General features: G+C 37.9%; 1 protein-coding gene across 1 annotated transcript; it reads right to left on the reverse strand.

The window, feature by feature from the left end:
• Positions 1–6,464: 6,464 nt before the first annotated feature.
• vapb (VAMP (vesicle-associated membrane protein)-associated protein B and C) lies at positions 6,465–26,026 on the reverse strand. The gene is made up of 6 exons (XM_088339015.1): positions 25,804–26,026; positions 18,279–18,431; positions 12,256–12,359; positions 12,020–12,100; positions 10,277–10,453; positions 6,465–8,467 (listed from the first exon to the last, which is right to left on the reverse strand). Exons 1-6 carry the CDS (start codon positions 25,859–25,861, stop codon positions 8,312–8,314), a joined length of 729 nt encoding a protein of 242 aa, XP_088195141.1. The 5' UTR covers positions 25,862–26,026; the 3' UTR covers positions 6,465–8,311.
• Between the last annotated feature and the right edge of the window lie 522 nt (positions 26,027–26,548).

Here is a 26,548-nt window from a genome sequence, read left to right on the forward strand (position 1 = left end):
CACCCAGCAGCAAGTAGGCCGCCGGGGCCCAGAGAAATGCCACCAGGATGACCAGCCACCCCCAGACCAGCAAGGCAGCACGGGTCCAGCCAACCAATCGAGCATTTTCAGCATGGTATGGCTGTATATAATCTCATCTCATCAGCTGCAGCGCTTATCCTCAGTAGGGTCGCGGGGGTGCTGGAGCCCATCCCAGCAATCATCGGGCAGCGGGCAGAGGACACCCTGATCTGGTTGCCAGCCAATCGCAGGGCACACAGGGACAGACAGCTCGCTCGCTCATTCACACCTAGGGACAATTTGGACCGGCCAATCCACCTGAAATGCATGTCTTTGGAATGTGGGAGGAAACCGGAGTGCCCGGAAGACACCCACGCAAGCACGGGGAGAACATACAAACTCCGCACAGTAAGGCCGAGAGCTGGATTTGAACCCACGCAAGAGGTTCCCACGACCTCAATGGCTGTAAACAGGTCAACATCTAAGACATGTTTAAGGAAAAAAATGTACATTTCACTTGCACGTTGCTTAAGACTACACCAAGCTGGATCAAAATTGTTTCTGTAAGATGAAAAAGAAAACAATCCCTCAAGTGTTTTCTTTGAGCTGAATCGAGTTTCCAAACCTCAAACCATTTTGCGGTAGAAGCTAACAAATGTTCTGGCAGCCAAAAGAAAATCAAATAAAACAAGGGTACGGTGTTTGGACGGGACATATACAGCAGATGTAGGCTTTTTTTCTTTTTGGGATTCTTCTCTCACGGACATTTTACCTACCATCTCTCGCTTACACATTAAACTCACGTAATTGATATGACATCACTTGAGCTGTGTGGTTAGGGTCCAAACTCTCTCGACGGAGTAACATTTCAGACAGTTAAAAAATGATTATATCTTTTTTCACACATATAAGCTGCAGCTGCGCAATGGCTAGAATAGAATAGAATAGAATATACCTTTATTGTCATTGTTACAACATGGGTTGAACATAGTGTGACAACGAAATTGGACTTGGCACTCCAGTTTCACATTTAACACCGAGGATAAAAGAAAACAAAGAAGATAAAGCAGGGTTCAGGAACAGTGTTCCCTCTAAACTGCGCGCTGCTCGCACATTCTCAGCGCACAAGAAAATCTAGCCAGCTCACAAAAATCAGGGCTCGAAATTGCTAATTAAGAAGCGAATTAAGTCAAAGTTACAGTGCATGAAGGTAAAAATACAAGGGTTCCCCTGATATTGTGTTCTAAATGCGGTATTTTGAAGTCAAGGTCGAATGAAGTTGAAAAGTAAAATAGTAAAATACAGTAGTTTGTCGAGAACCGGCTTCTTCGGCTCGGCTCACTAAAGGGAGAGGCTCTTTCGGGTCCTAAACGGCTCTTCAGGTTGTTTTTGCTTCTTTAATCCCAACATGACCAAATATTAGGTAGAATTATGCACAAAATGACTTAAAGGAAGGGGGAATAGAACAAAAAATAAAATAAAAATACCAAAATGAAAAAGTAGTGAAAAGCTGAGGAAGAGAAAAAAAGAAGGAAAAATGTAGAAAAAAGCCAGAAAAAAAAAGAAAAGAAAGAAATGTAAAAAAAAAAAGTAAATAGAGAACAAAAAGAAAAAAGTCACAGTATGGAAAAAAATAAACACAATGAGATTTTTTTAAAGGAATTAAAAAAAAAATTGGAAAAAAAAACACGGAAACAAGAAGGAAAGTTTGTGTTGCATTCAAATAATTTCCAATTATATCAAGTGAATCTTGTTGCCAACATTGTACTTCCACTCAAAAATGTGATCAAGTACAGTTGTGTATCTTACAACCGACTAAATAAGCCCCCCAAAATGTTAATATTATGCGACAAAATATGTCAGGAAATAAAAAGAAATGGATATCTTGTGAAAAAATTGTAAGAACAAACGATGTTTGTAGGCCGTACAACCTTTGCAATCGTACATGAGTCAATTCATTCAAAAGAGAAAAATAATTTTGCATTGCCGGAAACTCAGCAAAATGTAACTTGATGTCAAGTTTTGGACATGTTTTATAATTCATTATCTTGCCACACTTGGGATTACGGTTGCTCACTGTTGTTTCAAGCGTTGCTCACCGACTTTGTGTGAACGCTCAGACCCGAAAAAGAAAAGAAGTGCAATTACCAGGGTTGGGTAGGGTTACTTTAAGTTGATTACTTTCAATTACTTTTGGATTACTCCAAAACCAAATATGCTAATAAAAGACAAAATAAACTAAATGTGAAAAAAATGATGACTCACAACACGTGGTAAGCTTTCTCTTCTGGCTTTGATCTCTTTGATCTCCGGCAAAACGAACATAAAATGCGACAGAAACAAAATGAAAATAAATCCAAACAGCTTGCCTACATCATTTTTGCCGTTCCATGTATTCCGTTACTCCCCGAGCCTGCACAAAATATAGTAATTGTATTCATACTTAGTTTCTTTTGTCTTTTATTAGCATATTTGGTATTGGAGTAATCTAAAAGTAATTGAAAGTAATCAAGTTAAAGTAACCCTACCCAACCCTGGTTATTTACGGATAATTGGTGACAATATTTGCAATGCAAATACAGATTACATCATATGACAAATAAGTGCAGTTCAGTTCAGTGCAAATTTGAATTTAGTATTGTGACAGCTTTGGGGAAGAAGCTGTGTCGAAGTCTATTTGTTTTTGCTCGAATGGATCGGTATTGCATACCAGATGGTAGCAAGCTGAATATATGGAAACCGGGGTGAGTTATGATGCCTTTTGCTCTGTTCAGGCACCTGGAATTGTAGATGTCATGTAAGGAAGGCAGTGGTTGCCAATGATATTTTGGGCAGTGTCAGTCACCCTCTGCAGTCTCTTCTTGTCTGCTACTGAAGTGTTCATTTTAGCTGTGAAAAGTGATGGGTCCCGGGGACTCGCATGCTCAAAAATCTATGGGTCCCAATAGAGATCTATGGGTCCCCAAAATTTAGTGTTATCCAGGTTGAAATTGTGTTCAGTGTTAATCATCACAGTTTATTGGTAATACAAAGCAGTTATCACTTCAACATTTTTCAGTTAAAAAAATATTGTACATTATACAAAATAATATTGCCAAAATAATTATATTAATCTATATTTGTATTCAGTTTTAATCATCACAGTTAATTGGTAATACAAAGCAGTCATGACTTCTGATTTTTCAGTTCATATATTCTTGGTTGTTTGCTGTCCCGCCTCAGTTGTAAAGCCTTTTCAAGGTCCAATCCATTATCATCCTCCTCATAGCGTATCCAGGAATATAATTGAGTCCATTTTGGCAGAAAAGTCCTTTTCTTACTAGGAGTATTCTTTTGTTTTCCTGCCTCCGCGATCTTCCGAAAAATTTCCCCGCCGTTTTTTCGTGCCGTAATTTTTTGCCGTTGTTATCACTTTCTGCATTATGTTTCGACTTATTAGTGACACTGAAGAAATGACCAATTTTGTGTTGATTTTCACCTTCCCTCGACAACCGCCACCACAAAAATGACGTCATCTCGAAGCAACTAGATCTTGATGGCCGAGATCGCGTGCAGACGAAAACTCGAACCGTGAGACCAAAACAACAATGGCGGATCTGCCTGACCAAAAGTTTGGAGTGCGGTAAATCTTTGTTAAAAAAAATGTCATCGGGTAATAATGACAATTTTGTGTCAAAAAAGTTGCGTCCTGGGGACGCACGTTGATTTGACACTATGCGTCCCCACAAAAATGATGCGCCTGATACTGTATTTCTGTTTTAGTAACTGAACTAACACCAAAGTTGAAAATGTCTTCTTGCAATATCTTCCACACTGCATCCCTCCTTGCCAGTTGTCCTGGCTTCAAGCTTTTCCTTTTTTTTTGAACCCGCAGGTCTGTTTAAAAAAAATTGTTCTCTCTGTCGTCTCAAAAGGAAAATGTGTGATAGGATCCAAAAGTGTGTGATTTGTGTGGACCACACCTGAAGGTGGCTGCAAAAAAGAAAGAGAAGTATGCTTGTTTTACATTTGACTCTCACTCGGTTAGAAAATAAACGCTTACCACTGGGATCAGCTTGTTTTCATGAAGTACTCATATGCCAAATATGCAAGAAACTATCATTATTACTGGAGGCGGCTTGATGGGATACTATGTGGCTGTGTTGAAGTGTACCTTTCTAGTTTTTGCCCGATCACATATATATGTAACTTTTGTCTTATTGAAATTCCTGCTGAAATATGTTGTATAGTTTTTGTGTAAGTGTCCTGCAATGATGAGTCCAACAGGGCCACCGGCTGGTATGGGGTAAGGTTTGGTTTGGCTTTAAACTTTGCGACAGGAATGTGGGGGTTTTTGGCAGTCTACAACGAGCTGCCAACGGTAAGACACGATCTTTTGGTGCTCCGCAAAAAAAGTTAATTTCAAACATTAAAACCACAGCTGACACATCTCTCAACATGCACAGTAATGTGATTGATGTTGTCAAGCTGTTTGGATTTATTTTTGTTGTGTTTCTGTCGCCTTTTATGTTAGTTTTGCCGGACGTTGCATGTTCTGCTTAAATGCTAATTCCCCTTATAGAGATCAAAGCCAGCAGAGAAGCTAACCACGTGTTGTGACTCATTCATTAAATTGTACCCGTTCTTTATACTCATTATTATTTCTATTTTCTCATATATATAAAAAAGGATGATGTTGGTTAAAATTCTGTTTAAAGAAAAGCATGTTGAATTCATTGTAAACGTTAAAAAAACACTATATGATTTCTTGTTAAAATGGATGTAAAAATGTAGTGTGATGGTTGAAATTCTAAAATGTATTTTATGTAAACTGAAAAGAAAGCTCTTTGAAATGTATTGGGCAGTCTACAACGAGCTGCCAACGAGATCAAAGCCAGCAGAGAAGCTTACCACGTGTTGTGTTGTGACTCATTCATTTGCAGCAACTGTAATAAAAACCTCATCATCCAGTCCAGCGTGAATGTGGATCTTTGGTGGGACACGTACACCGTGGTTACATTGGTGCCGTGACACGTGACTTCTATCAAGCTCTCCGAACACAGGACTGTCCTACCTGCCACATCGCTTCATGAAGCCATCAGCTCACGGTATTTGAAATTTTAGTTACGTTATGGCACTTATACTGTGAAGAAAAGCTACTGCACTAGTTGGAGGTTTGATGAGTGAGGAAATTAAAAGAAGAAACACCAGAGTCAATTTACTGAACAATGGGCAAGACTATGTTCAACAGTCAACATAAATGATACTCTTACATGGTTTAAGGTGTTGAATGGGAAGTTACAAGTTAATCTTCGTTTAATAATTTTGTTTTGCGGCAGGGGTAAACCAGTGAAAGCTGTCAGGCCCTGCTGTTGAACAAGAGTGTGTTGTGTCACCCTGACCTGAGTGACATGGCCGCTTTCTGGTGTCCCGTTTCATCTGGAGGGACGAAAGCATGACCAACTTGGGTGCCGAGGTGCTTAACTTGTTTGGGTGTTTGGGCAATTGGGTTGGCCATGGTCCAAAGATTTTTGTGTGTTTTTTTCCCTTTTATTTTCTTTGTTATTGTATGTGTTTGTCTCACTGTCGGTCACCCCTCCTGAGGGATATGACCTAGGTAGGTAGGTAGGTGGGTAGGTAGGTAGGGTTACTTTAACTGGATTACTTTCAATGACTTTTGGATTACTCCAATACCAAATATGATAATAAAAGACAAAAGAAACTAAATATGAATAAAAGGATGACTCACAACACGTGGTAAGCTTTCTCTCCTGGCTTTGATCTCCGGCAAAACGAACATAAACTGCGACAGAAACAAAATGAAAATAAATCCAAACAGCTTGCCAACATCATTTTTGCCGTTCCATGTGTTCCGTTACTCCCCAAGCCTTCACAAAATTTTGTAATTTTATTCATATTTAGTTTCTTTTGTCTTTTATTAGCATATTTGGTATTGGAGTAATCCAAAAGTAATCCAGTTAAAGTAACCCTACCCAACCCTGTTACAATATAATTTATAATAACCCCAGTTTTTACAACACAGAACCTTGACAATGAAATAATATTAGCAGAAAATGATTCAAATGTTTTATAAAATTTTAAAAAGTGACATTGGATGAGCTCTCACAGCACACTAGTGTGCCACGGCACAGTGGTTGAAAATCACAGATCTATGGGATAGTCACTAAATGTTATTACATAAACCCTATTTTATGACTTCACTACTGCTAAACAAAAACCCGTGAACAATGATAAATAACCGTTCTTTTAACTACACAATACATTATAAGAGCATCTAAGACACAATTGCATTTTTTTCCTCTCTGCACGGGCGCCAAATCTCATTAAAAAAAACGTAAAACAAAAAATGTCAACACTGCTTTTGACTTTCCAACAGAAATGTGATAGCAATGTGATAATTAGATGCAAATAAAATACAACCCAGTGTATTCTGCAGACACAGGAAATGACAACACGCAGCCAAGTCGGGACTTTAATATCTTTAATTTATTAAGATGCTACATAGTCCAACCAGATGGGAATTTGCCTTTATACACCAGAGAGACTACTTGACGAGGAATATTCATCATTTTCTTAATCTTTTCAAATAGACTTATTTGTTTACATACATACAAAACAGTTGCCAACTGCTTCAGGTGATGGTCACTGTAGTGTCTTTCCTGGATCAACAAGTATTTACATGAAATTTTGCCAACGGTGGCACAGTTTACTTGTACCTTGGCGGTGTGCCGTGGCAGGATATAGTGGTACAGTTTGGATTTTTTTATTTTATATAATATACTGGTTAAATTGTGGTATTTTCCTTGTGTCAGCCGTTACCATGCTTGAGTGAAAAATACTTTTTTCTTCTTCAGCAAATACTATATGATGCAGGTCCGACATTCTGAATATTGAGTTGATCTTAGATCTGCTCAGCCCTCCTCTTAGCAAGTCATCCTCAAACCAACCACCAAGCACAAAAGGTGAGAAATACACGCCCTTCAAATAAAAATCACCTCGATTATTCTCATTTCATATTACGCATTTTTTGGGAAATCAAACAAAGCATTTTGAACATTAGCTATTTTAATTTGGTCAAAAATAATCCCACACTTCACCTTAGTGCATTCAGCACAACTTCAAACGTGGACAAGCAAGTTATGACGGAACAAATGCAGAGCTGCAGTGAAAATGTACACAATCAAGGGGGGGTCCGTGAAGTTGAATTAATTGAAAGTATCTGATCTGACAGAAGACCGTTTGCAGACTTACTTACAGGTGCCCGGACAGAAAAAAAAAAACGTGTCTGGCTCAGTAGGAAAAGCTGTGGAAAGGCTCCAGACATTGTGTTGTCACGTGTTGCCACGGAAGCAAAATAACCATTTCTGCATCGCACCTTCGTGTGTGTGCATTCCCAAGCGTGTTATGTGCATACAAATATGTGTATGTTCGTATCAGCCTGAGGAAAAACAAACTTGCCCAAACAGGTCACAAGGCATAACGTTGGTCTGGTGAATATCAGCAGACGCCCACCAAAAAACAAAATCTGGAGCTGGTTTTACCTCTCGACACCTTCAAATCTTAAAATATTGACAAGAAAATGAGGAAAGTCTTAAAACCTAAAGGAAATAAAAAGATCAGAAAAAAATATGTGTCCAAACCTACAACCAAATAATGGCACAATTAACACCATTGTAAAAGCAGTTAGATTCCAGAAAGTCAAGATACAAGTCGAATGTGAACACCTGCAATGTGCCGGAGATCCCCTCCACTCAAGTGATGCAGTGATTTGGAAAGATGAAATTAAAAGGGTTCACCATAGAGTTTCTTGCACACCGATCAATGTTGCAATGAAATTGGATTTAAGTGAGTCCTTCCTGTCTGGGTGATGACCTACAAAACTTATCCAAAAGGGGTTTTGAGGTGGAAGGATCGATCCTCTTGCGACAAACTACAACAGTGGAGGTGAGGAAGAAGTTACTCATTGAGAAAAAACACCAAACACAAATTCTCTGCTACGTCCCTCGCGGACTTGGGTGAAAAGGGACATAAACGATTTGAATGTGGGGATTTCGGTGACACCTGTAACAGCTTGTTTAGAAGATGGTGATTTTTTTGTCGTTGTTTGTTACCCTTGTGTCAACTTTAGTTTCTTCTTTTTTTGTGGTACTATAAATGAGGCTCCATCCAAACGCCCTGCTTCCAACAACATCCCCCTTTCCAGCAGATATGGCATCACAAGCTCTCACAAATCCCCTGCGTTTGATTTCATCCCCCAAGGAAAAAAGCATGCTGCGGCCCTGCCCAACCCAAACTCGACTGGAGCGGCGCCCTACAAAACCATCTTGCCCACGATGACACCCAACAAAAAGAAGAGGATGATGAGGGCGGCTGAGCGGGCGCTTAGCCCTTCCTCTTTCTTCAGGATGGACGAGGAGTGCTGGGAGGACATGACGTTGGGCTTCCTCATCCGCAGGCCGTCATCCTCCTGAAGATAAAAAGGGTGTGTGAGCGGGTGTCGAGTGATGGATGGGCCATCATATTCCAGAGAAGATGAGATTGCGGACATGGGAAAAAGAGATGGTCCCTTAGATATCCCATAGTGTTTGTCAAACCTTGGAAAAGGTGACCAGTGCCAACCTTTAAGCAACTTCAAGCTCTTTAATTTTTGACGTACGTCTAACTACCTCTTCAAATGAGCACCTCTAACTACGAGAATTTTGGTGCAATACTCCCTTGTGTATTGCGGTTTCTTATCACGGTTTTGCTACTTCACAGATGTTCATCGTGCATTGTGGTCTGCACTCTGATTGGCTAAACTGTCCTCCCAAAAGTCTTTATTTGCTTTCTGCCTGTGCAGCAATGATGTTGAGGTCCGAGTTGTTCACATAAGACCACTTGACAAACCTATATTATGTATGCAAAAACGTTTTTCAGTTTAAAGTTTCTCTTACAGCCATCATGTCAACAAAACGCTTTGGACTGGTAAAAGCACCAAAAGGCCTGAGGGAGATGGTTTCTGTCACCAATAAAGATGGACTTCTCGACTAGCTAAACTTGTTTTGGAGCCTATTGGCTCCCAAGCACTTTTTTAAAAATGGTTGATGATAGAAAAATAAATGGTTTCTGTAAAAGGCCTTACACAACACATTCTTAACATTTTCAAATTGATATAAATGCAGTAGTTGATTCTTTCCTTAAAAGCCTTTAATAAGGCTTTAATTATTATTCGACGCTTTTTTGGGTGGGAGGGTTGTTTGTCCCAAAATGTCTCAACTTTTGGGTTTCCAACCAGCGTCCACATTATGTATAGTGTCCTTAATGCCAGTGTTCAAAAAACTTTATATATCATTATAAAAAAAATTTGATAGTACATAGGTTATTTGTAAAAAAATATTAAAGTTTGTAAAGTACAGTATTTGTATATCATATACTTGAACCCGTAAATTGGGTTTGTTCTTAGGGTTCAATGTACAATAGAGTAATAGAGCATATAATAATTAAGTAACGCTTTTTTACTTCTGGGTTTTAACTTGCGTGGGACCTTTTTGGAGCGCTAACCCCACGGAAAGCGAGGGACTACTGTAAACAAGGTTTTGTTTTTTAACAAAAATCTTGATCGTTCTTCGTAAGGAAAATCCGGTTCATGAGCCGTTCCAGAGGCTACCACTAAAGACACCTCACTGCTTGTAACAGCATCACCTGGTTTAGTTTGCGCATGAAAACTACTAGAGGCAAAAAATAAACAAAACAAAAAATTGCTGTAAATTTTTGTATGTGTACGCTCATTCACAGTAACTTTAATCTTAAATACTAGGGGGTATTAGGTATAAAATACAGAAAACGTATGGGTTTAGAGGTATGCCTTCTCTGTGACTCTTACTTGCAACACCCCCTTCCGCTGAACCAAGCTCACATTCATTTCCACGCCCACAATAGACTCACATTTTTCTTCTGTTAATGTCATCCTATTTATCTTATTGTATTTTTTTAAATTACAGTTTAAATGTGTTTTAGTGATCAGGAGGATGTGTTTCATAGCTGTTTAGTGTTCACTTGTATGCTTTTGGGAGGAGAGGAACAGACTAATTAGTATTAAATATTTTCATATCTAGAAAATTTGCTCGTCACACGAGCAATTCAAGCTACGAGCACAATCCTGGAAAGAATTAAGCTTCCGAGAGGTACCACTGTACTTAATTTAGTCCAACCAAATATTGTTGAACTAAGAAACATAAAATGTATTTGTTAATTTAATGGAAACAGTCCGACATGTTTTCCTAGACCCCTTACTCACCCTGATCTGCTTGTTCTCTTCCCGTAGCCTTTGAGCCTCCATTTGGAGCCTTTTGCACTCCTCCATGATCTTCTTTACCTCTCCATCATCCAAGGCGGAGCTCATCGACTTGGTTGACAAAGAGGAAGACTCAGACTTCAATAAGCTGGAGGATATCTTGTTTGACTCCATCTCATGCTATTACACAAAAATGAGAGGAGTAGTAAATCGGCAGTTGCTGATACATTCAGAACCAAGACATTGGCAAATGGTCAACAATCAACTATAGGTGTTATCCAATTGACAGTTCAGGAAAAACAGGCAACACTTTTTCAATAACAAAGTATTTTACCCAACCCTTGCCACTTTATCTGGTACATAAACAATGGCCCAAGATAAATATTTTCAGAACCGTTAAGGAGTATGTACATATGTATTATAAGACAAAACTTCCTATTTTGAGAGGGTGATTAAGATGGAAAAAAAAAACAATAATATGGCAGTAGAAGTGTGCAACCCTTTTAAATTGGGATACAAGCTAACTCAAGGTGAACATGAGAAAATCCCCGCCACCAATTCTAATATTTCTTCACGAATGCATTTAAATAACATTCGCTCGAGTGGGATTTTTCTAACTGACGTCTAAATAGCAAAAGCCAAAGTTTTTGTGCCAATACCAATTGGGATTTGTAGTCAAACAAATTTCCATTCAGCTTGACAAGGCAGTTAGCCCCAAAGCATGATGCTGCCAGCATTACTATAAACTGCACAAATATGGGTGATAAAAAATGTAACAGTATGCACCAAATATGTGTTTTGGAACTGTTTCCAAATGTTGTAAAAACCTATTTCAAATTCACAAACATCAATATGAGTGAAAATATGTTTTTTGAGAAGAAAAAACATGGTAGAACTTGGTGCAAAAAATGGTAAACCACAACTTCTATTCATAGTAGAGAAGAAAATATCACAGGCATGATGACACTGGCTTTTAAGTATCAAATACCAGGCCAATCATGCAGGCCAGAGCCATATCACAGTGCTGACATGAGGCTCATATAATTTGATTTTAAAGTACTTTTAGTCGTTTTTCTGTGTCTTAACGGTCTTGGGCCATCTTGTTTGTCTGATCAAATTTTATTATTAGTCCTTGCGGTCGCTGGGTCCTCTGGCAGTGGTTTGTTAACTGTTCGTAGGGTGAAGACCAAATCCTAAGGTAGGGCAGAATTCAGCAACTTTGTTCCTTGCCCATGGAAAAGTCTGCCAGAGGACATCAAGTCTGTGGGAACCATTAACCATTTTAAGAGGAGGCTCAAAGCACTATTTTCTACTTTCTATTTCACACTTTTACCTTTTAGCTCTCTCGTTGTTTCTTGTAAAATTCAGTGTTTCCTCATTTCGGGCGCTTCTGCACAGGTAGGTTGTTGATAACTTTTTTTTAATATGATTTATTTTGTTTTAACCATTGTGTTTGTGTCTGTATTAGGCATCCCGGGTTGTTGGGTAGAAAAAAGGGGAGATGGGAGCTTTTATGTTCTTATTGTGCATTGAATTGCAATTTGAGACCTAAAAAGTGCTACAGAAATACATTTTGACTTTTTTTCATATGCAGTAAATTCAATTCCGTCCTGAAAATTGCAAGAGAAATCAATTTTAATTTGATTCGATATAGAGTAGTTGGGTTCAGAAGAAGAAAAAGACACAAATGTTGACACGGTGTGCAAAGAAATATAAACGTCCTCGAGCCAACAAAAATGCACTTACTGTCTTTTCATTCTCCAATGGCATCTCAAAGACACACCTCAGTTTGGAGTCCATGAGATCCTCTGGCTTTGCCTCCTTCCACTATGGGTAGGAAACCAACAGACAGAGAAGAGACACGCATTAACCCATGTCAATAAAATCCATGCAATCAGGATAGACATCAAAGATTGACTAACCACGTCAACTGACAATTAAGCCATTAATCTTACTAATAGTGTTACAATGAACACACTCACCACTCCTTCCATGTCAGTCATGTCTGGAGGCGCGAGCATGGACTGAACCATGAACTTGTGTTTACTTTTCTCATTAGGGTCGTAGTCAAACGGCTGCAGCATGACTAGAAGACACAACATACAAAAAGTGAAACACTCTGCCCGCTGAACACCAAGCTATGAGCAATTTTAATTATTTTGGGTAAATTCTATAACAGTGAATAAGAATGCAGATCTAAGTTTATAATTCCACTTTGACGTCATTATTTGCCTTTTTAAATATTGGATTTTACGCACTTTAGTGATTTTAAATGGACGTTAACTATCGAGCTGTTTAGAGTAGACTGATGATATTGTTTCGCGAAATTTCATTCTGAGCAGAACAATAAACATCACAAATTAATTAGTTTGCACAGAGGTGTATTTTTTTTTTTTGCTCAATTGGCACAACTGTAGAATAATATACAGTATTTAGTAGGGGTGTTGGTCCGATATCAGCCCCAGAACCAGTACTGGATTTCGTTCAAAGTACTCAGATATGGCTCCCGATATTGGCGTTCTACAGCGTCCATGAGCACAATGTACTGTACAACTGCCAATGAGAATATGCAGATTCATTACATATCATATAGTTTTTACCCTTGTTCACATTTTTAACTTTTTAATTTGTTTTACTTGCACTAAAAGGAGAAACCCTCCAATTTCGTTATACTATTGTATAATGACAATAAAAGACATTCATTTATCCATACAAAAAAGCAGTACATTCCATATTCTGCTCCCGCAGAGCCCATGACCATGCGTAAATTGGTTTCATTCCGGAAAAATCCCAAAATGTAAAGATTGGATTATCTTTTTTCTTATCTCTATAGCCAAATGACCATATACAAGATTTTGAAACAAAGGGGTGAATGCTTTGCAACAATGCACTTTAGCGAATGCTCTAATAAGATGCAGATTTCAAGTTTTATCATCAGTGACTGTCCAACCCAATTGTGTCTGAATGTCACATGTAGGATGATTTTTAAATGTGGTCAGCATTTTCAATTTGATTATTCAGTCTCAAAACAGGTCAGTCAACTGGATGGGATAGAATGAGCTTACTTGCCCCCTCCACAACCTTCCTCCCGCCACCCCAATATAGCTGGTGAGTTTAATTTAACTCCACATTAATGATACCATGACAGTGAAACAGTGATAGATCTATAGTTTCCCTGTGAGGTTAATCTTTCCAACAGCTTCAACGCCTGAAACCCCCCCCCCTCCCTTTCTAAGCATATCCCTCTAACAAAAAGCAGGTGCTGCGCTGGTATACAATTCCCAGTGATGGCCACAACAGATCGTGGTGTACTATTTGATGTTGTTCCAAGGGCTGAGAAGAGATTTTTTAACTGTAACAATGATTTACAGATATTACCATCCTAAGATGATTCTGGCATTGCACAGCGGATGACTCAAATTCTTGCTAATGGAGAGATCATTTCTCCTATGACCATATTCGTTGAAAAATCTGGTTGTAATTTAGACACGTATTGGACATCTATGTCCGAAAATCCTGTTTTGTGGCTTTCTCCCAAATCAAATGGCCTACTAATGATTCAGCCGGTGAAACCATCAAGGGGGTTTTACTTGGGGGACATGCCATTTCTCCTTCAATCAGAGATGGAGCACACTGTTACAACCATCAGGGCGGCTCAATATCATAAAGCAGAAACACACACCATGAACAGATTGAGAATGTCCTGTTTCAATCAGAACCAATTTACAAAGCAATCCAACATTGGTCCGAGGGGACGCCACAGGAGAACGGGAGGCAAGAAACCGTGTAAATTATTCGGGCAATACAGTATCACATTAAAAGGTCCTTAACCAAAACTCCAAGAATTTGAAGAGGTTGAGTTATTAAAAATACCCAACTGTTAAGACACAAATGTTTTGAACAGACTTACTTATTATTTAGAAGATTTAGGGCCTTTATTCCACAGTGGCCCATCATTTATAAAGCACAGGTTAATTGCAGGTAACATAGGAAGGCAGGATTGGGCACTAGCTGTCGCTAGTCGGCACATTAATGATAAATAGAACCACTAAAAGGTTAAAAAAAGTAAAATCAAATTTAGATTTACTGTTTCCTTTAAGATTCCACGGGTCCGAGCGTTGCCTGGAATAACGGTGAGCAACATCAATCCCAAGTGTGGCAACCAAATAATTATCAAACATGTCCAAAAAAATTGACATCAAAAGAGTTACATTTTGCAACTTTTTCTCCAAGCTTTCAACCCTGTGGCTAATGCAAAGATGCATTTTTTTCTAATGGCCACCAGGGGAGCCCAAGCAGTAAAGGTAAGAGTAAGACAGGTGGAATACATGTGTGAAGGAAAACGCAAGTTTAATGCAACTTCGTGCTTTGTGCATGAATAAAATTAGCATGAACAGACCCTCGTCATTGAAAACCATATTGGGAAAAATTTTACAAGCCTGTTCATTCATAAACGGAAACAATGTGGCGAAACAAACGGATTACAAGAAGCAACGTCCAGCGAAGCAGAAATGTTTTAGGTGGATTTCTATTCATATGCAGGGATCAGAATGGAGATTTTCATTTTCAGCTGAAATACAGGCCAGGTCTAGGGCGGAGCCCGGTGGGGGGCTCAGGGGGGCTTCGCCCCCCTGAAGCCAACAGCATTTATCTTTTTTGCTATGTGAAAATTGCACTAGAATGAATTAAATCCAACAAAACAGAAACCATGTATTTTTTTCAGTTTAAAGATGTTTAAAACAATTGGGGGATTACAATGTTACAACCATCACCATTGTTGTTGTGTTTTGATGATGAAGATGGACCTTGTATTTAGCTACTAATCAACAATATATATGAAAATATATACATTAATAACCATTCATCATTAATTTGAAAATAGAATGCACAAACTGAACATGCTTAAAGAAAATACATGTCAGTCTGTGACAGTCTTCTCCAGCCATGACCACTTAAATTTATTCTTGATTCCTTTATCAATCTCGGAGACAAAAGCCTCGTCTTCTTTTCTTAGTATTTTCATATTTACTTTTTCAAACACTCATTTCACCGTTTGAAAAGACCGGAAGGAGCGCTATGTTTGAGAAAGCCAATGCTCTGAACAAAAGCTCCGCTTATTGGTTATCAGCGAACCTATCGACCAATGGTAGGAGTCGATCTATTTGTTGTGTGTTATAGATCTAATGCGCTGCGCTTCTTTTTGCAGATCTTTCTCGCGATCTCTAACTGCTAACTTGGGGTGATGAAACAGTCACGTATCATACCTCACCCCCCCAAAATATTTTCTCATCGAATTTAGACGATTTACGGGAATGACCTTTGGGGTTCAAAAACAGCGGAAATCCGCGGATCCGCGGAAAATTCTGATCCCTGCATATGTCGGCATTATTGTGTGTTTTGGAATAAATGTAACAGTTGGATTCTATTGATTGTCCTTGATGTAACAAAAACATTTTTGCAGACATTCCGAGAAAATAAAGATGGCCAGGGGAGGTAATGGTGAGTTTCGCCAGCTTTATCGTTTTCAGGGATCTTATTTCAGACTAATGATGATGTTTTTTTGATAATTATAGTTTGAAATGGTCAGCATTTCTTGAATCCTAAGATTTTAAGCTTTCCAATGATACAGTATGTGGCATGACAGATTTCAGTGACTGGTGACAACATACAGACACGTTATTTGTTCATCAAAAAGTTAAGGAGTTAAGGTACAGTATATTATTAAAACACTGTGTGCCGTCTTTCTTTGTAAATATCTTGTGTTTCAATATGGGCACATGTGGCTTATAGCAAGATGCGGTTTATGTATGTACAAAATGTTTTTTCCCATTTATAAATGTACCGGGTGCGGCTTATAACCGGGTGCTCTCTGTAGTCCGAATGTTATGGTTGTTAGTTTTCAAATTTGAATGAATTGGCTAATGTATTATTGACTTTTCAATAGTTGCAAGGCCCACAAATGTCTGGTTTTTACAACAAATTTTAAATTAGATTTATGTTTTTTAAAAACTTTTTAGGGGAGCTAAGCCAAAAGAGATGATTCTTTAAAAAAAAGACTGAAACTTGCACAGCAACATTGACGCAGACATGTAGGTAAGAAAAGTCCGTACCTACGTCGTCAAACTGTGCAGGTAAACCACAATTGCCTCTATATTTTGATGTTTTAGTGATAAGAAAATGATATATCTTTTTTAAAAGGCGAACTACTCCACCATCCGTCAACTAACCATGCCATCTCTCTCTCGCAATAACTCGAGCGCACGTACATGCTTGCTTTCATTTACTTAAAAATATTGCGACGAACCACCGCAGAGGGAAACTGCGTTGTTTTTGCTTCTATGCAGTCATTTTTGCCTAATTTGATAGTAAATGAATTTTTATATTTCGAGCCCTAAATTTTTATGCGAAGGATTGATTTTATCGTGCGATGAGAAGGTCCGGGCAATGCAAAATTGCGCACGTGCACAGCTTAGAGGGAAGACTTGAGCGCCTAAAAAAGGACAAATAATTTTGAGTTGATAAATCATCATGAGAGGAGAAACTGACCATTTTTGTCTTGCCAATAAAAATAGGCACTGACCGCAAAAAAACACCACAATGACAAAAAAATCTACCCACTTATCCTCAACAAGGAGTGTGCAATGGCAAATATGAGTATTATGAAAACAAATTATACTTTGCAGAGTCGGCACCAACTACGCGCCAACAAAAAGTAAAGTGTTGGCAAGTGATACATCTCTGTTGGCGTATTTGGTTTCTTAAATTCCCGTGGCCTAAGTGCTCCCTATTTTCAAGGGCCGCATATACCACCCTGAAACAAGATTTTGCTGTGTGACTAATCTGTGAAAACCAGCAGGCTGGGTATAAAATGGGTTAACTCACACACAAACAAAAAAAATCAGCTTTTAGAGCAAAGTTCAGGGAAAAAAAAATCAGCAACGGCATTTTAAACGAGAGATATCGTCATTTTAAAATTGTCTGTGATTCCAGAGGGTCTGTAATGTCTTAAAATATCAGAAAGAACTTCAAAAACAAACATCTTTGTATTGTGTTCTACAACTAATTGTTGTATTTTTCATTTGGAAAACCTAAATGTTAATTATTAATTTACCAGTATCCTAGTTGGGTATTCAACATTTATATTGTATATAAATACCAAAATCAACCAAAAACATGCTGCTCCTGACTATCTTTTTTGGTCCAATATGGATCTTTCAATACCCCTGGGCTTCCTTATTGTTCTGCCTGCAGAGCCTGTTTTAAAAAACCACTTGGGCTTAAACTGTGCTACTTGTGTTTCATTTATTTCTTTGGTGACTCTGCTGAGACATTTTGCATTGTAGGGCATACGGCCAGTGTGCCACAAGCAACAGTAGCTCCAACAAAATACATATTGGTTGTTACTTAGGGGGTCTATTTTTCCTGTTCCCATTTTATATAGTTTTCTTAGTTTAAGATTACCCCTCTCTCTCCCTCTCGAATCAAAAAAATGAGGCAACAGGACACTACAGTACATCATTATAAGGACCGTGTACTGTTGTCGCCCACTGCTGATCAATGCCTGCTATTGCACTGTGTGATGTCTGAAGTGTTGGGTCAGGTAGCATGTATGGACTCTAAACACACGCATATTTGATAACACTAGCGGTACAGTAATGCTACATTGAAGAAACTGCATTAGCAATGAGTTAGGTCCATCCACCATTACATGAACAAAACACATGTTGACAAAAGCAAGACGAAAATTTGGAAATGAGCCTCATTTAAATCAATGCAGATCAATAATAAACCTAGGCTAATAATTCGTAATTAAACATTTTAAATTTCTCATATTCATGTTTCATGGATTTATTCATTGTATAAATTGATTGGTTACATCAGTGCTTGAAGAACATAAACAATTACTGAATAGGGGTTCATTAAAATCTGATATATTCCTTAAATAGGATTTTCAGTTAGAGCCACACTGTAATCCAGTTTTCCATACAACAGTAATTGCATTTACCCGAGACGTTTATGGAGGTGCCTGCATCGATGATTCCACTGTTTGGTCGCACGCAGTACCGACGTGGTGCAGTGGTTTTCACCTTGAAACACACATTCCGGTCCGTAGGGTTGGAGAGTTTGAGATTGGTCGTGACCACATCAGAAAATGGACCTACGAGAGAAGAGGAAACTTACAGCAAAGTCTTCACACAAGGTTCAACAAGAGTCAAAGAAATGTACTTGTTAACTCTGGTTAACTGAGCAAATGCAAGCTACAAGATCAGGGTGCATCTACAATGAAATGATCACAACAATTTGAGTTGCCTCAAGCACATAATTGAATCTAAAATAATACGTTTATTCAGACCTTCACCAATGCATTTCTAGTTATGCTTCTGGTTTGGACAAGATGCTGTAAGCAAGCTTGACAGCGCCTATTGTACCATCAATTTGACTTATCATAACAAGGGTTATTTCAGTCTGACAAAAAAAGAGTGCAGAAAAGCTGAGTGAAATATAGATCCAGATGGATAAAAACACTGAGTATATTAGTCACCTTTCAAGAGCGAGGCCATGATAAATAAAGATAAAGGTATATTTCAAAAACCGAACAGCACTGCAACAGCACTCCGTAGTTCACATAGGTCCAGACATTGAGAAAAAAATCAAAATCACAAGAATCGTAGCCACAATCATAGTGAGTACTAGAATTTGATTTTGTGTGCAACTGTGTACTACCAAACTCAGCAGATACAGCTATTTGCGACATAGGGCTTTCAGATGGTCACTATGTCATATTTGGACAAACACAGTCCAAGGGTGGTGATAGGTAAAATAACAACTCATAATACACCACATCACGTGATTATTTAATTTAATGTTAAATGGTTGTATGAGGAAAGATATACTGTTTTTGTATAGGACAGTAAAGTAAAATTGCTTAACAAAGAAATGGGCTTGATCAGTAACTGTACTTCATCTTTAGAGGTTTTCACATCTTCAAATATATTGAATAACCAAAAGATAAATGACTGAGAATATGAACATAGATAGATAGATAGACAGATACTTTATTCATCCCCGAAGGGAACATGTCATTGTTGTCTTTAAAAAACACTTATTGATTTTTTTTTCTCATTTCTTATATTCTATATTTATGGAATGTTCACATTTCCTAATGTTTATGGAATAGCTGCAATTCAATAAATGCAAAAAAAAAAATTGGACAATGATGAGAGTCCCCTCTCCTTTAAATACCGGTTTGTATGAAATGTACGAGAAATAAAACAACAAGTTCTTGTCTTTCAGCTTAAATTTTAACATCATTCCCTGAGTAGAGTTCACAACCTTGATCGCTACAGACAAAGTTAAACACTTTGGAAGTGCTAACATTTCTAGAACTGATGTTGCAGTAAGTAAGCTCTTAAGTAGGGGGTCATATACTCAAATGGTAAAGGAGAAAATGAATGAATAGAATATTAAAAAATTCTCTATGAGAAGTGACTAATCTTGCTGTAGTATACTACTAATACTATAGCACCAGATTTAAATGGGATATTTATTTATGTCTCGCATTTTAAACTTTTCACACAACAAGTACATTATTTCAATTTTTTTTTAATCATTCAATAAATAGAGAGAAGCGCTGGAGAAAGAGACATTCAACTTTTTTTAGGAAAATCGTGTGACGCTTTTTGATCTCAGGTAGCGTCACACCCTTGTTGCAACTAATAAATGAACAATCCGCGTTGTATGACAACAATAGCCTACATAAATCTTCATTTTTCAAGAAGACATTTATTTATCTAAACAATAGTCACTATTATTCAAAACAACTTTGATGATTAGGGTCGACTATCACGATCATCTGCATGTGCTTAATGGAGTTTTTATAATGTATAGGTTGGATATATACAACCTGGCCATTTAGAACCGCTGTGTCACATTGCGGCACTAGGACCACCGATGTAAGCATCCCAGGTCACATTTGAAAACAGTCTTAATTGGGCGATTTGGACTGCAATTTTTTTTAAAGGCATATATGGGTGCCTTTTGCCAAGAAAATTCTATCAGTGTGAACATTACCTAATTTAGGTAGTTTTAACACGTCTGCTGGGTGTCCCATTCCGTTCTATACATTTCAAAGCTATCGTTTTGTCTCAGTCTATAACAATTAGCTATGCTAAATTGATTACATGGCTATTTATATAAACATATACACATTCAAAACAACAAGGAAACTGAGACTTAAGTACACCTTCTTTAAAACCTTTATGAAGAGCTATTTTTTTTTGGGGGGGGGGGGGGTTTGAACAAATTTATTGACACTATGAAGAGCTATTTAAGTACTAAAAAATAATGATATATTTTTTAAACATTAAGTTTCTGTGACCTTTCGACATCCACTTGTTAACGCTGAAACGTGTAATAAGGATATTTTAGTCTTTAGTCTGATGATGTGATCTGATGTATTGCCTTGTTCAGCACTGCATATCTGTTTACATAAATTGGAGCTCAAAATACATCTGTCCCACTAAAGCTCTAATGTTGTAAAGTACTTAAAAGGTCAGAAAGGGACGAGATGAGCATAGACATAATACAAAATTAAGAACAGAGCAAATAATAAAAACACTAAAAATTGTGTTCCTTTGGTGGATAAAATTCGGTTATTTTTAGTAATATTGTTCATGCTTGTCTTTATTCTGTTATTTTATTTAACTGGATCGTTTTTTTCCCCCGTGTGAAGCTGAAAAGCTCCGAAAAAGAAAATAAGAATAATACCTGGAATAAAAAATTGTTTTTGCTAATAGATTGAGAAACTTTGAAATATTAATATTCCACTAACTTTACTATTTTAATTATAGCTTATAGTTTTTCATGATGCAAATGAGTGATTAACAATATAGAGCAAGGCGATTTTGCTTTTTCAGCAATGATGAGTGGCATGTTCCAAAAATGGTATGAACGGGCATTACTTCTCATGCATGCTCAGAAAGAAATGCGTTGGTAAATATCCGTTTTTTGTGGTTATATTTTAACAGCAGGATATACTTGTCATAAATGAATTATTATTTAATATTTATAACTCAATTAAATGTGTCCCTGTGGAATCAATGTTCGACGTTTAATTTTGTGATGATTTGAAATGCCTTTTATGGGAACATTATGCTTCCGTGAACACGCTTCAAATCCCTCAAAGTCCTCTGGGAACATAAGTCCTGATTTCAGAAAACCAAACTTGAGAAATTATTAGGACACATCAATAGAATATCTATTTCCATGACAACCTTTTTGACTCAATAAGCCATGAAAGTAAAATAGATTAACATTTTTTTAAGCCACACAATACATTTTAAGACAAAAATTCAACAAAAACCCTGAACCTGTTTTCCAGACAAAACCTATTTCTTCAGCGGATTCTATTTCACTGTGTGATGTTTAAAAATTTCATAAAATGAATGAAATAATAATAATGCCCGTGCACCATATGAACAAACATTCTAATTAAACCCCGTCTCTGTCCTGCAGTTGCTTATTTTTACCATCATTTATGTTGAGGTTAATAGTTTCAAAACAAGGCGTAAGCAGAGTCGTTTAAAATAAATTCACAAATGACTGCAACCGAGAAGAAACGTCGACACAGTTCAAACCTTGAGAATCAAGTGGTCTGTTTTGCAGATGTGACTCTTCAAAATCTGTGAAATCTTCAAACATTTGTCTCAGGTCCTCGAACACATTGTTGATTATTTGTGATTTTCTCATAACTTGAGCAAACTATACGCTAGAGAAAATTTCAAGTTAATTGGCACATGTCACACTCACATGTGTATTGTGATGCATCTCATTGGCTAAGAGACTCAGAAAAACAAACAAGTGAGATTCCTTCTTACCAGCATTAAAAGGTAGAAAAGCGCTATACCGCTCCTGTCGCTAGTGGTAGAAACACAATTAATGCTTTAAAATAGTGAATTTAATCCCACCTGGCTTGCAGGCCATACATTCCCGACCACAGTTATAACTGATGATGTTGAAAAAAGGGCAAGGTTCCCTTTTTATGTTGCCAAATCTTACCCACTATAAGGCTCATCCCCCAAATTTGGACTTTTGAGATATTTATTTCCATATTTGCACTGGACTACAAGGCACATAGAATTAAAACTTCAGTATGTTATAGGGTTGCACCAAAAATAAATAAGTACCAAATTTGTGCAATGATTGATCAGTCAAAATATATCTCTGATCACAATAGCAAAAATTGGATGCATCGGGAATCAAACCTGGATTGCACCAGGCAAAGCACTAGATTATATCCACTAGACCAGTGTTTTTCAACCCTTTTTGGAACCAAGGTACACTTTTATTTCTAAAAAAGATCCGAGGCACACCGCCAGTCGAAAATGTTTGAAAAGGAAGATATGAATGAAGTTATGTCAAATATTTCACTGTACTACCTCATAAGCAGATAATTAGTATATAGAAAGAACAAAATAATACTTAAAGTAAAAAAGAATGATGTGCTTTATTTATGTTTTTATTTTTTACAGTGCAATCTTAATACGCTTTGTTAAACATGTTTTTAAGTTTTTAAATGTAGTGTGCTACCTCATGAGCAGATAATTGGTATATAAAAAGTATATAAAAATCGACTGCCACCTACTGATATGGATAACTATTACAGTTCCTCGTCTGAAGAAAGCAAAAATACTAATTTTTTTGGAAAATTGGGCAAATTCCAGTGGCACACTAGTGTGCCCTGGCACACTGGTTTAAAAACACTGCACTAGACTACTAGGGATACAGATGACACATGAAAAGGCATTTGGATTTTACAGTATGTCCTCATCACACTACTTTTTGTCTTGTTGCCACGTTATCGATCTTAATATTGCCAGGCCATGAGAATATTGTCAGACATAAAACCGGTCCAGGGTACAGAAAAGTTTGGGGACCACTGAAATACAGCATTGTATCCCCAGCTTGCAGTTTTACTGAGTTGAATGAAATTAAAGTCACTGTGATAGCTGAAAGATAAAAATAAAGGCATGGCCGCACGCATTCAACAACATTGGTCACTTACAATGAGTAGTTTGAGCTGAGAAGAAGTGAAACAAAATGTAATACCGATTTTTAATCACTTTATTTTCTCATTTCTCCATCATTTCTATTCAATAGTGACAAAAAAATAGTGTGATGACGAGGTTTGACGCATTGCCTTTTCCTATGTCATCTATGTCCATAGTGGCCTGGTGGTTAGGATTTTGCGTTACTAACATCACTATCTGGGTTATTGCTACCATTGTAGTGAAATTATAGTCAGCGTTAAATTTCAACTGCTCAATAATTGCACAAATATGATAAGACACAGGTAGTGTGCCCGCTTTGAGACTGGGAGGTCGCTGGTTCGCGCCTCGGCCGAGACATACCTAATTGGTATAATGGCGGCGCCCTCTGTTGGCTGCGGCTGCATCGACTCGCTACAACGGGTTAGGTGTATCGACATTTCGTTCTGTGTACATTGTTACAAAGAATGACAATACAAAGGAAATTATTATTATTATATTATTATTATGTATTTTTTTCTGTACATAAAGCGCCATGAAATTGTAAGGCACACGTTTAAATTCTGGATCAATTTGAGGGTTTTGGGTGTGCCTTATAGTCCGGAAAATACGGTAATTTTGCATTATATCAGATTTGTTTGATAATTTTTGTCACAGCCGATCTATGTTAATGAGGAATGGACACTTTTTTGTGGACAATATCTCTGTATTATTGGTAATTGCAAAATCCTTTGCTGTCTGGTAATCCTGAAAGGGGGATACCACATGTGCGGTCCCTTCTCAAGGTTTCTTCATTTTCCTCATGTTGAGGTTTTGGAGTTTTTCCTTGCCCTCATGTTGGTTCCAGATCAGTGGATGGTGTAATAATAGTCTGAAATAATAGTCTGTGCAATAACTCTTTGTGATTAAGGGCTATACAAATAAAAATGACTTGACTTGACTTAAACACATAATAATACAAAAACAATGGTGCAAATCAAGTCATACGACACAAACGTTTAGATGGACTGAGAAGGGGCTGTCTTAACATTTAGAACAATAAAAAGGAGGACATTAGAAATGTCTTTAAGAAATCCGACTCATTGATAAATTTGATTATGAAAATAATCATTTGTTGCAGCCCTACTTGACCAGAATTGAAGTGCACCTTGGTTGCAGGCTATGGCTCTGGAGTATACCTGCCTAAAATAATAAGTAAAACTCCTCCCCCCCAAAAAAATACTAAATCATCCTGAAAGGGGGATTACCTCATGTGCGGTACATTCTGAAGGTTTATTCATTTTCCTCATGTTGAGGTTTTGGAGTTTTTCCTTGCCCTCATGTTGGTTCCAGATCAGGGGATGGTGTAATAATAGTCTGAAATAATAGTCTGTGCAATAACCTGTGCAGCCCTTTGAGACTCTTTGTGATTAAGCGCTATACAAATAAAAATGACTTGACTAAAAAATACAGTGGAACCTCGGTTTTCGAACGCCTCTCAGTTCGAACAAATCGGTTCTCGACCAAAAATTAAATATGAAGGTGTGCGGGTTTCCCATCTTTCGAGGGAATAGGGCATGGCTTCTGCAGACCACCACAAATGTAAGAAATCCTATTCATAATTCTTTTCTTTATCCTTTAACCGCTCACCACTTTTTGTGGAGACCCCGGTGCTAAATTACGTGTAAACGACCTGATTTTTTTAATTTTTACACGTTCATGTTAGCGTAATCTTTCGTACGGAAGATTACGCTAATGCGAATTTACGATTAGCCTGGGTTAGCTTCATGTTCGCGTTCATGGTAAACATTCAGGGTGTTGGAACGGATTAAAACGATTTTACATTACTTTTAATGGGAAAAACGATTTCGGTGATCGAACAAATCGGTTTTCGAACAGGGTTCTGGAACGGATTATGGTCGAGAACCGAGGTTCCACTGTATATATATATAACATAAGGATTTACTTATAGTCAAGTTAGCAGGATTCAGAGTACTGCTGGGAAACGTCTTACTTTAATAAAATCATCGGAAAGAGTAGATTTTAAATCCCGAAAATGTGGCATCTTGTCAAGTGTCAAATCGACTTGGGGCGAACCAATCAAAAGGCGAGCTAATGTTAGCCAGCTACACCTGCTAGAAACGTCAGCACAAACGAATTTAGAACCAGTAACCGTTTCAAACACATTATTCGCGTTTATAATCCTAAAACAGGAATAACATGTTAAGTCTGTCTTCGACTTAAAGTGAAACTCATAAAGGAGGAAATGTGCAACTGGGCCTTGTATGTAAGCCATTAGATGCTAATCTAGCTAGCTTCCCAGTTAGCTGCTGTCATTATGACCCAAAGTAATTCGCGAAGCAAAAAAATGTCTTTCTTTGACACACTTCTCAAGAGTCATAAGAATAAAGAAGGCCATGAGGAGTATATTACGCCATTAATTTAACGTCCCACGGTCCTCCCGTCCGAACCAATGGGCCCGTCTCCCCTCCTTCTCCTCCTCACCTCGGAATTTGAGTTCGTGTTGAGGCTCCAAGAGCAGAACCTGTTCTGGCCTGGCCATGACCCAACGTGCTGGAAGCCACTTGTGAAAGGTTCGCGAATGTTAGGGACTCGGCGACAAGACTAGCCGGTCCCCCCGGTCACCACTGGAGCTAGCAACGGCTGTTGTGATGCAGCAACAGCGGGCAGGAAGGGAGTGAGAGGCAGGCCGTGACGTCATTGCCTCTGCATTGCCACCCAGCGGGGAGGGTGACGAAAAGTGACGGACGAGGTACTGACAGGGTTGGGTAGGGTTACTTTGACTTGATTACTTTCAATTACTTTTGGATGACTCCAATACCAAATATGCTAATATTGTGAATGTGCTTAGTTGCTGTTGAGATTGTCATGATTGTTTTCTGTTATTAGTGTCAATAAATTTGTTCAAACCAAAAAAAGGTAGAATGTCACACTTTCACTTTACCTCCAGAAACCTTGTTAGAATATGATATGGTGAAATTGTGAATGTGTTTAATTGCTGTTAAAAGTGTCAATAAAATCGGAAACTGAAAAAAAATAAAAGACAAAAGAAACTAAATATGAATAAAATGACTCAATTTTGTGCAGGCTTGGGGAGTAACGCAATACATGTGTAACCGCGTTGTACGTGTCCCACCAAAGATCCACATTCACGCTGGACTGGATGATGAGGTTTTTATTATTACAGTTCTGCAAATGGATGAGTCACAACATTAGCTTTTTCTGCTGG

This window comes from Urocampus carinirostris, chromosome 6, assembly GCF_059441175.1.
Source record: "Urocampus carinirostris isolate Australia breed hairy pipefish chromosome 6, RoL_Ucar_1.0, whole genome shotgun sequence".
In the NCBI taxonomy this organism is placed as follows: Eukaryota; Metazoa; Chordata; class Actinopteri; order Syngnathiformes; family Syngnathidae; genus Urocampus; species Urocampus carinirostris.

Bases quoted from the DNA above. Each gene is read 5' to 3' on its own strand.
- vapb (XM_088339015.1), bottom strand. From the start codon at position 25,861: ATGGCCAGGCCAGAACAGGTTCTGCTCTTGGAGCCTCAACACGAACTC. The intron at 18,432-25,803 runs GTGAGGAGGAGA...CTTCTCTCGTAG, and splicing joins ACACGAACTCAAATTCCGAG to GTCCATTTTCTGATGTGGTC. The intron at 12,360-18,278 runs GTAAATGCAATT...TGTGTCTTCTAG, and splicing joins CACCTCCATAAACGTCTCGG to TCATGCTGCAGCCGTTTGAC.